The sequence below is a fragment of the Diabrotica undecimpunctata genome, chromosome 2 (assembly GCF_040954645.1).
Source record: "Diabrotica undecimpunctata isolate CICGRU chromosome 2, icDiaUnde3, whole genome shotgun sequence".
Lineage (NCBI taxonomy): Eukaryota > Metazoa > Arthropoda > Insecta > Coleoptera > Chrysomelidae > Diabrotica > Diabrotica undecimpunctata.
Genome location: NC_092804.1, coordinates 106622199 through 106633622, shown reverse-complemented (window position 1 = coordinate 106633622; position 11424 = coordinate 106622199). Strand labels below are relative to the sequence as shown.

At 34.6% G+C, this 11424-nt stretch overlaps 2 protein-coding genes across 2 annotated transcripts; both read right to left on the bottom strand.

The window, feature by feature from the left end:
* Positions 1-393: 393 nt before the first annotated feature.
* LOC140433848 (uncharacterized) lies at positions 394-1800 on the bottom strand. Its single transcript, XM_072521824.1, has one exon. The coding sequence runs from the start codon at positions 1798-1800 to the stop codon at positions 394-396; it is 1407 nt and encodes a 468-aa protein (XP_072377925.1).
* A 38-nt stretch (positions 1801-1838) lies between these two features.
* Positions 1839-5633, bottom strand: LOC140433847 (uncharacterized). The gene is made up of 2 exons (XM_072521823.1): positions 5059-5633; positions 1839-4779 (listed from the first exon to the last, which is right to left on the bottom strand). The coding sequence occupies exons 1-2, from the start codon at positions 5631-5633 to the stop codon at positions 1839-1841; spliced, it is 3516 nt and encodes a 1171-aa protein (XP_072377924.1).
* Between the last annotated feature and the right edge of the window lie 5791 nt (positions 5634-11424).

The window sequence follows — 11424 nt, the reverse complement described above, 5'->3', positions numbered from 1 at the left end:
GTGGCATTTTAAATTTTCTACACAAAGAATGGGTACGTTTCCTTAAGAACTCTGAAGTGTTTGGGTTGATTAATGTTTCCCAAAAACATGTTGTTTTCAGACAAGTGAATTCTCAGAACTTGACAATAATTAATCAGCCAATTTGAGAATTTAAAGGATGAACTAAAGCCATATTATACTTAGCTAATATACTATGATTGAATAAAAGATTTAAAACTAAATAAGGTCATATTCTGAATATTAAAAATAAAATATTTAAATCAGTCTTGATACTTTTCCAAACATTCTCCGCCCCAAAACGAATGTTTTTAAAAACAACTACAATGATAAGGATAAAAAACAAACACTTAACTATTACTATAATAACAATAGAAATGAAGAGAAATATAGTTGTTAACAAATAGGTAGTGGACAGATCTTGACCACCGGACGTTGTAGGATGCCATCTGAAGCTGTCTTCAGACTAACAACGCGTACAATACCGTCGGTGCCGTAATGCAACTCAATTATTCTGGCCAATTGCCAGCGAAGAGGAGGCTGTTGTTCATTTTTTATGAGGACTAGAGAACCTTTAATGAGAGATGGGGTTGGACTATGCCATTTAGATCGCTCTTGAAGAGAATGAATATACTCTTTAGACCATCTTTTCCAAATGTCCTCTCTTATCCTTTGGAATAACTGCCAACGATTCAGACGGTTAATCTTTAAAGCGCTTAGATCTGGATCGGGAATTGAATCCACTAAGGGTTCAAAAACTAAAAAATGACCAGGAGTCAGTGCCTGCAAGTCATTAGGGTCAGAGCTTGCTGCACACAAAGGACGGGAGTTAAGAACTGCCTCGATTTGAGTCATAAGAGTATAGAACTCTTCATAAGTCAAAATTTGTGTACCCAAAACACGATACATATGGTTCTTGAATGATTTGACCCCAGCCTCGGCTAACCCATTAAAATGAGGAGCACCGGGTGGATTAAAATCCCAGGTAATAGAAAGAGTCTCAGCAGCAGATTGAGCTAGTTTAATGATTTCGTTGCTGGCTCCCTTAAAATTGGTACCTTGATCACTCCTAATGGTTGGGCACTTACCGCGTCGAGATACAAATCTACGAAAGGCAGCCAAAAAGGACTCAGAACTAAGATTTGAAGTTACTTCCAGATGAATGGCCTTTGTACTCGTACACACGAATACACAAACATATCCTTTATATGTTTTTGCACCTCTATGTTTGGACATTAATAACGAGAATGGTCCTGCAAAATCCACACAAACAGACAGGAAAGCACGTAACGGAGTAACTCGGACAGTTGGCAAGTTTGCCATAAAGGGGTTGTAAGATTTAGGTCGGCATCTAAAACAACGAATGCACTTCGACAAACAGCGATGAATGGCACTTTTCGGAGACAGAATCCAAAAACGTTGAAGCAATAAATAATGCATAGCCTTTAAACCAGGGTGCAGATGCGTTTGATGAGTCCATTCGATGATTAAATCGGTGAGACGATGAGTTTTGGGTAATAGCAATGGATGTTTTACATCAAAAGACAACCGAGACTTTTGTAATCGACCTCCTACTCTCAAAAGACCATATTCATCAATAAAGGGTGCGAGTTTACGCAAAGGTTTGGGTAACAGCGAATTTTGTTGAATTTTGAGGAAAATATCCGAAAAAACGTCAGCTTGTACGTGCTTAACAATGTATCGTAACGCAGATTCCATCTCTAAATGACTGTTCAGGGAATCGAAAGATGCAGCATTGTTTTTTCTTTGAAGTTGAGCCACGAATTTTAAGACGTAAACCATGACTTTCTGAATTTTTATCAGGGATGAAAATTTTGAAACTAAAGTAGAGATGATATTATCCGAAATGCCGGTATCAATGATAATACAGTGGGCAATTTTTCTTCTAACATTTCCGTGGAATGGGAGGAGTGAAAATTAACTTGAGAGGGCCAACACTCCCTTGACTTCGAAAGAAAATCCGGACCACGCCACCAGAGTGAAAATTGTAGTAGTTGTGCCGGTGTCAAACCACGACTAGCACAATCAGCAGGGTTTTGGTTAGATGGCACATAATGCCAAGAAGAACATGGTATAAGTTCTTGTATGTGTCTTACTCGATTGGCAATAAAGGTTTTCCATTTATGCGGAGAAGAATTAACCCAAGTAAGAGCAATCGTGGAATCCGACCAAACATAAATATCGGAAAAAGAAAAGATATGCTTAAACGACTCTTTAATGAAGGCGACTAGATCCGCCAGCAATACAGCTGCCAACAGTTCCAATCTTGCAATAGATTGTGTCTTCAGAGGAGAAACTCGACATTTAGCACACACAAGTACAGTTTCAAATTTATCAGAAGTACTAAATCGGAAATATACAACGCTGGCGTATCCTAACTCTGAAGCATCGCAGAATCCATGAATCTCAACTTTAGAAAATTTATTAAAGCCGAAGTGTCTAGGGATTTGAATGTTTGCAAGGTCAGGTAACTCGGTTTTAAACTGATGCCATACCTGTTGTATTTGTTCAGGTGGTTCATCATCCCAAGATACATTGGATTGCCACAACTGTTGTAGCAGACGTTTGGCCCTTAAAAGACACGGGGAGATGAAACCAAGAGGATCAAAAATACGACTAATTTCCGAAAGAATAGCCCGCTTTGTACAAGTTTTGTCAAGGGGACAGTAAGAATAAGAAAAGACGTCAGTCGACGGGTCCCATTTCAGGCCTATCACCTTAATAACGGAAGGTACCTTTTTATCAAACGAACAAGATATTAGAATATCGGAGCCAAAATCTTGGAGTAGACTGTGATGGTTGCTGGCCCATTTGCCTAGCTCAAAACCCCCGAGCTTTAAAAGTTGAATGAGCTCTAACTGTAGAGAGCGGGTAGATGACAGAGAATCACTTCCTAATAGACCGTCGTCAATATAAAAATGTCGCGTTAAAGCTTGTGAAGCATTAGGGAAACGAGACTCTGCCGACTCAGCTAACTCTTGTAAGGTTTTTAATGCGAGATAAGGTGAAGAAGAAACACCGTACGTAACAGTACGTAAAAAGTATTCTTGGAGAGGTTTAGAAGAATCCGACCTCCAGAGAATTCTTTGATAATTCCAAAATTCTCTGTTTACGTTAATTTGTCGATACATTTGCTTTATATCGCACGTGAAGCAGTAACGAAAATATCGAAAATTAAGTAAAAGCGAAGAGATGTCCTTTTGAAGCTTAGGACCTGTATATAAAGTATCATTGAGAGACACACCTCGAACGTCACGTAGACTGGCGTCGAAGACAACACGAATTTTGGAAACAAGAGACGAATTAACAAGTTGTTTTTTGAAAACTGCGTGATGAGCAAAATAATACGAGGTAGGCGATTTAAAATCGGATTCAGGAACCGGGACCATATGTTGGGAAGTAATATATTCATTCATAAACTCAACATATTTTTCTTTGAGATCCGGAATTTTCTTAAAACGATTCTCTAACATGCAAAAACGACGATATGCTTGAGAATAAGTACCGCAAAAGACAGGATTGGGTTGTCGAAACGGTAGAGGAACAGAAAATCTGCCTGTTGACTCTCGGAAAGTAAATTCCTTATAAATATTTTCACAAACTGGATCGTCATGGGACAAAATGACAGGTTTAGATATATTTTCGACTTCCCAAAACCTTTGTAAAAGACTATCTATGTTTGTATTCATAGACGTATGTAAAGCGGTAAAATTACAATTTGAAAGATCCGTAGAGACTCGCCCTTGTAGCACATAACCGAAAATGGTTTCTAAAGCGACAGGTTGGTTTGGTTCGCCAAGAATTCGACCAGACTTTAAAAAGAGAGGAACTAATTCAGCACCTATCAGCATGTCTATCGGACCGGGTTGATAGAATGTGTGATCTGCTAATTTCAGATCACGTATATGAATAAGATCGTGAGGATTGATAAATACCTTAGGTTGATTTGAACACACCTTTTTCACAATGATTGCGTCCAACGAGAAGATCGGGCCGTCACGATCACACGGTTTAATATGACAGAACGTGGTACCCTGAGTGGTACACGTCGACATTCCGTTTAGACCTTCCACTGGGATTGATAAATTATTACGGGAAAGACCTAAGTGCCGAAAACAACTATCTGAAATAAAATTAGCCATCGAGCCTGTATCCAGTAGGATACGAACTTTCTGAAAATTACCGTAGACATCTTTAATGTGTATCAAACATGTTGATAATAATACAGACGAGAATGTTAAACGTGATTGTGTGGAAAGGTTAGCGTTTATTAGAGACGTCGGCGCAAAACTAGACGTTGAGGTTTGAGGCGTCTCTAATGTAGGGTTGTGATTCTCATTAGAAGTTGAAATTTGAGGAGGCGGTTGACTGAATAAACAAGATTCGTTGGAACTTGGGTAGAAATGAAGAACAGTGTGATGTCGTGATTGGCAAACCCTACATGTTCCCGAAGAATGACAGTTCACGACGGGATGAGATGTACCCAAACAGTTGAAGCATAAATTATGGCGTTTAACTAACGAGATACGTTCTTGCGTCGTTTTAGCGAGAAAGGATGAACATCTATATAAAGGGTGAACATCAGAACACAAGACACATTTACCCCCTTGATAAGTTACCTTCGTTCGATTGGTGGCACTGACGAAACTAGATGTAAACGGTTTTTTATTAGAATGATGAGCAAATGATCGCGAGTGAGACTGGGTAGAAAGGGTTAATGAATTAAACTGAACAGATTCCAAAGCTATACATTGTCTTTTTCTAGAAATGAAATCAATTGCCTGTAAGTGGGAATGTCACAGCTTCGACTGTTTTCTAATTCAAAATCTGTACGAGTTTTATTGTCCAATTTGTTCGACAACATTGAATAATAGGAAATCCCATTGCTCAACCGGGAAATCAAGAACACGTAAAGCAGCAACATTTTCCGTGAAAGTATTTAAGAGATTTCTTAAATTAGAAGAAGTGGAATTTTTAATAACCGAAGCGTTGAAAATATCGTTATAATATTGGGTAGCAAGAATTCGTTTATTCTGATACCTTTTCCCTAGAATCTCATAAGCAATCTGATAATTTGCATCGGTCAGGGGAATGCCTTTAATAAGAGCCAAAGGTTCTTGACTAATAGACGTAATAAGAAACCGGAATTTTTCCACATCGGACAAATCGTGATTGTGATGAATTAAACTGTTAAATAGGTCAAAGAAACTAGGCCAATCTCGAAAATTGCCTGAAAATGTTGGTATATTAAGCTTTGGAAGTCTAACTGAAGGCCTTGAAGATTGTGCATTGGAATGTGAGGAGATATTCGAAGAAGAAGACGAATCCCTAATTAAAAAATCACTCTTGATGGATTTTACTCCGTAGTATGCCTGATCGGCGGCCACCCTAAACTTATCTTGCTCCGAAAATTCCTCATCGGTTATTGATCCGATGATTAGATTGTGAGCTGTATGGAATTCTTGGTAAATAGCATCGATTTCCTCTGCCCTGGCTAAGAATAACGATTTGACAGTATCATCCCTTGAGGCTTGAATGCCTGCCTCATGGGCTTCCCTCAATCTAGAATACGCTGTTTGACGCGCCAAGTTGGCTTTGTTTATTTTGCTGGACATTGTAAGATAAAAGAAACGAAAAAGAGGACAATGCAAACAAAATTAAGCAAATCGAACACTAAAGAAATGCCTTAGATTGAAAGAAGAGAAATGCTCTTCTTGGTTTCAGACAAAATTCTGAACAAACAAGTGAAGTATCGATAAAAAGCTAACTAGCGAAAGGTATAGCGACAAAAGAAATCAAAAGAACTGTGTTTAAATTAATATGCAAGACGTAGAGAATAAGTTGGAAAGAGTGATAAAAGTAGAATAAAAATAATTCATAAAATCAACACAAAAAAAAAATGTAAAAATGTAATACAACGTTAATAAATCATAAAAGTGATATATATGAATAATTAATATATGTAATATAAGTCAAAATGTGTAATATAAAAGTACCTATTGATATTATAAATTATAAAAGTCGAAATAAATTTAAAAATTGTTACGTAAATATGACCAAATTTAATTATGTAAATTAAATTTAAAAAGATGCCGAAGGACGGAATTAAAGTTAAATTGAAAAGAAAAAAAAAAACAATTTATTAAAATGAATTAATTGAAACACAATGAAATTAATTGAATCAAAGTCAAAAAAAATTATTATTTATCATCCGGCTCGAAGGACCAAATGTTTTGTATAAAACTTAATGAGGTCGCTGGTTAAATGATAATCGATAAATAATAATAACGAAAAAATGAGATAATTTGTTTGTAAGTAAATTAGCGGAAAATAGCAAATGTTCGTAAATAGATATGTAAAATAAAATGCAATTCAAATAACAATTGGCAGATTTAATATCTTATTGTCAATTCTATATGAGATTCACTTACCTTTTGTCTGTGGTTGGGCCTCGCTCGAAGTCTAAGGTCTGAGGGTAAAAATGGGATGCACACCCGATGCTGGCTTGCTTGCGTCTCTTCACGGTGAGAGGTTCTTGTAGAGTGGCCGATCATACGAAACAAAATATGTATGTACGCGAATCCATTGGGGTGGTTCTTCTGTTCTTAGGACCTCCGTGAATAGCCGTAAATTAAGCTTAAAGTGGCATTTTAAATTTTCTACACAAAGAATGGATACCTTTCCTTAAGAACTCTGAAGTGTTTGGGTTGATTAATGTTTCCCAAAAACATGTTGTTTTCAGACAAGTGAATTCTCAGAACTTGACAATAATTAATCAGCCAATTTGAGAATTTAAAGGATGAACTAAAGCCATATTATACTTAGCTAATATACTATGATTGAATAAAAGATTTAAAACTAAATAAGGTCATATTCTGAATATTAAAAATAAAATATTTAAATCAGTCTTGATACTTTTCCAAACACTACCACCTAATCTCACCTTATACTCGTTACCTATTACTTATGTTGAATCAACTACCTTCCTGGGAATGAAACTAGATCAGAGGTTAATCTGGAAAGATCATATTTTTCGTCTTCGACAAACAACTCAAAATGGTCTAAATTTATTGAAAAGCATATCTCACAAGCAATGGGGAGCTGATTTCCAAACACTCATAACTGTCTACAGAACTCTAATTCGTTCTAAACTAGATTATGGAGCAGTTGCTTAAAATTCAGCCAAAGCATCAATACTTAAATTACTAGACCCAATACACAATACAGCAATAAGAATAGCACTGGGAGCTCATCATACTAGCCCAATTGAAAGTTTATATTGTGAATCAGGTGAACCTTCCCTTCAAATGAGAAGAAACTACCTCAGCCTTGTGTATGCTGCTAAATTGTCAGCCAATCCACATATACCGACATTTAAAAACACGTTTGCTGACAGATTCACATCGACATTTAACACATCACAAAGATTAAGTCCCCCGTTTTATATCCGGATCCAAAAATTACAAAATAGTTTAAACATTAATTTTCCTGAGACATACAATGTAACTAACCTTAATCATCAACCTCCTTGGAGAATACAGCTGCCTATTTGTGATACAAGTCTTACTATCAATAACAAATATGACACACCATATAGCATATTTAAAAGAAAGCAGCAGAGAAATTAAAGTGCTCTCATAACTCCCTCATTTTTACAGACGCATCTAAATCTGACAATGGGGTAGGGGCTTTTTTTACAACTTTACACCAAGACTACTCCTTCTCACTTTCCCTACGATCAACCATATTTTCCACAGAAGTTCTTGCTATTTTGCAAGCAATAACATTTGAAAATAATAAAAACATACAAAACTCTTTGATAATAACTGACTCTTTAAGTGCTCTCAGCTCTATGAAACAGTTATACACAAACCATCCCATTCTATTGCTTATAAATTCAGAAGTAATGAGATGTCAAGAAAACGACCGAATTGTTAAATTCCTTTGGGTTCCGTCACACTGTGGTATAACTGGAAACGAAAAAGCTGATCAGTTGGCCAGGGAAGCAGCAGAAAATCCACAATCAACATTATTCACTAAATGCGTTTATAGCGACCTGAAGAAATATTTTAGAAACAAAATAAGCGAAGAATGGCAACTACACTGGAACCATTCCGAGACATCCATGAAAAACATTAAGCAAGAGGTAGCTGTATACAAACTCCCATTCAAGCGACGAGACCAAGTATGCATCTCTAGATTACGTATAGGCCATAGGAAGTTAACACACGATTACCTTCTAAGTAAAGAACAAATTCCCATGTGCTACAGTTGTGATTGTGTAACTACAGTGGACCATGTGCTAGTGGACTGCCCTTTGTACACCCTAGAATGACTTCAAGCTGGATTACCCACTTCATCCAAAGAGTGCTTAAACGGCTTCAATAATGACAAAACTATAAACTTTTTACAAAATGCAAGACTACTTCACAAAATATATTGTAACATTATTAACATTTATGTAATTTATTGTACCATGCTAATAACCCCTAGTGGTTGAAGCAATTTTGTAAATAAAAAAAAAATGTACGTAGTTGTGGAGGCAAGTAAATTTACAATGATTAGTTATATCTGTATTTTTCATTTTCTTGAGTTTGCCGAAGAATATATTTTTTGTCACCCTGTTACATCAGGCATTGTTAAGGTGTATTTTTTTCTAAATCATGTTGCATCTTCTAGGGGTTTTTCATTCCTTTTGATTACTTTTCTACTACTCACTTTTCAAATATATTGCGAATTTTGTTCAATATTTCCACTCAGCAATTCAATGTTCCTTAGCAATCTTTAGTCCCACGGTAGTGCACATTCCTTACATTGTTTAAACTAATACAAATTATTAGAGCCATGTCATTTTTGGAACTAATCATAACATTAGCTTAGTTTCTAATATATTTCTATATCGGCGTATGCAAATATTCCAATCTATGAGGTTATTTAACATAATTGGTACTAATTATTATAAATATTCAGACATTTAAATATTTTATTAATATTGATGTCTCGTTTATTGCTTAATATTATAATAATTAAGAGTTAAATAAATTTTAATTTAAACGATTCCTTTGTTTTCGCGAAAATCTGCCAACTTTGTTGATTAGATCACAGGCATAGTATTTTCTTTGTATAGCGTTGCAAAATATTTCAACCTAACTAAAAGCATTCTACTTCAGAAAATACAAAGTAATCCGATATTCTTCATCAAACCGTCTTTTCGAAAATGTATCTCCGTCGACTCACTGGAAAACCACTATTGACGTCTTTGTGATATATCGTTTGTAACACAAACACACCGTTTATTGTTATTACACCCTCCTTCCCTATGTGTCTGTATTATGGACCGTAGAGGCGCTGCACTTGACTTTTCTTGCCATCAATCTTAAGGAAGAAAAACGATAGATATGAGAGAGATAGATATGAGGGATGGTCATTAGTAATTTTTCATGAAAAACTTTCGATTTGGCCACTTGAGAACCGGTGGTGCGGAAAACAAGCCATTAATTTTATTTTTCAGCTTTTGTGCAGTTTTCAGATAGTTTTATTAATCGGTTTTCTAAAATTTTTTGAATAGTAGGATATAACTCTTTCAATTTGGTAAAATAAACCTTATATTAAATTTAAAAAGAATAAAATCGATTATAAGTTAAAAAAAATCTTATTCAAAACCATGTACAAACAGTGGAGAAAATTAAGAAAAATTACGCAAAATTAGCTAGAAATATGGATTAATCCTCGTTTTGTTTATATTCTTACATATTGTTAAATTCGATTGTACTATCTCATGTTTTGCTCTATTTTTTTTTATTTTATATGAATAATTATAGACATATTCTAGCTTTTTAACCCTCCCATTGGCGCGTTAACTCGGATGCACCCGATGACTCAGACTTCGGGTCCTCACTGCATTTCCTATTGTTATTAATAATCTTCTTGTTGTAAGTTGCTTTGGCTTTCCTTAATAGTTTGCGGCAATACGTTTTTTTAGACAGAGTTTTAGTTTCATTTTGGGTCTTAAATAAGGATTTATGTATGAAAAAAAATATTTATTTAAAAAATTTTCTTTTTAAAAGGTATATTAATAAAAAACCCTATTGGGCTTCATCACAGAAAATTTTTGGTTATAACTATTCCATTATCAGTGCTATCAGGATATGAATGAATTAATGAATTTAACTTCGAGGATTCCTGTATTTTGGCAAAGGAAAAGAACCATTCAAAACGTGTTTTCTTGGAAATGTGTTCCATAAAATCTAGTACTTCTTGCATCAATAAAAAGTCAAACGTAGATAAACTGAGCAGCATTCATTGTTACTTACTGGAAAAACATCCAAAATAAAATTATTATTTACCTGTACCCACACAAATTACACTTCTATGCATAACATGTTGCATACCATTAAGACAGGTTTAAAAATTAAAATCTCCTAAGATGGGCCTCTAGTAGTTCTTAAAAAGAAATATAATATTAAGTACACCTAATTACTTTTTAATCATAGGATTTTTTCTTTTTGTTCTCTATGTGCCAGAGTTAAAACACACCAGCAAAAGATGACAAACAAAATTTTTTACTATCTGTACCTAAATTTTAAAGAATTTTAAAATGTATTTTGTCTACTATTTTATATTTTATGTGTGTGTTATTAATGTTGAGTGTCTATGCTTTTACAAATAATCTCAACGACTAGTAAGTTGCACTAAAGATTTGTGATATTTTATAAATATTTACATTTTTTTTTTATTACAGTGTCTTGGAAAAGGAATAAAACCATTCCGAAAGCTAGACAAAAAGTCACAAGAGTGTTTCATTAACATCCCGGCCAATTTTCTGACTACAGCCCTAATAAACTGTGTTGTTTGTATATATATATATATATATATATATATATATATATATATATATATATATATATAACATGAAGAGGAATTAAACAGGGCTGCATTTTATCCACACTTACAACAAACATATTTTCTGAGTTAGTTTTCAATAAAGCATTGGATAGTCTTCAATGTGATATAAACATTGATGGCTTTAATATTGTTAATTTAAGGTATGCAGATGACACGGTGTTAATTACCAGTGTTAGTTAATAGGATTACTGGTGTTAGTTAATAGGATTACTACAGCCTATAATTATTATTATAAACTGAAGCTTGGCACTATAAAGGTGGTGGTTTTCAGTAAAACGACAATGAGCCAGAAGTGGTAACAGCTTAGTGAGAACAAATTTAAGAAAATAACAGTGTTATTCATCTTGGTTGAATTTTAAATAAGAACTATAATATGCACAAAGAAACTAGAATACATCTGGAGAACCCCAGAGCTACACTTTTTAAGATGAAGAAAATCTTATGTATAAACGTACCACTTTGAGACTTAAAATATTAAATTGGTAAGATGTGTATTTTTTA

What these genes read in the sequence shown, in the direction of transcription:
- LOC140433848 (XM_072521824.1), bottom strand. Translation starts at nt 1,800, where the DNA reads ATGGTTTACGTCTTAAAATTCGTGGCTCAACTTCAAAGAAAAAACAAT.
- LOC140433847 (XM_072521823.1), bottom strand. Translation starts at nt 5,633, where the DNA reads ATGTCCAGCAAAATAAACAAAGCCAACTTGGCGCGTCAAACAGCGTAT. An exon ending in TATGAGATTCTAGGGAAAAG is followed by an intron (nt 4,780 to 5,058) that starts GTATCAGAATAA and finishes TTTCATTTCTAG; the next exon opens with AAAAAGACAATGTATAGCTT.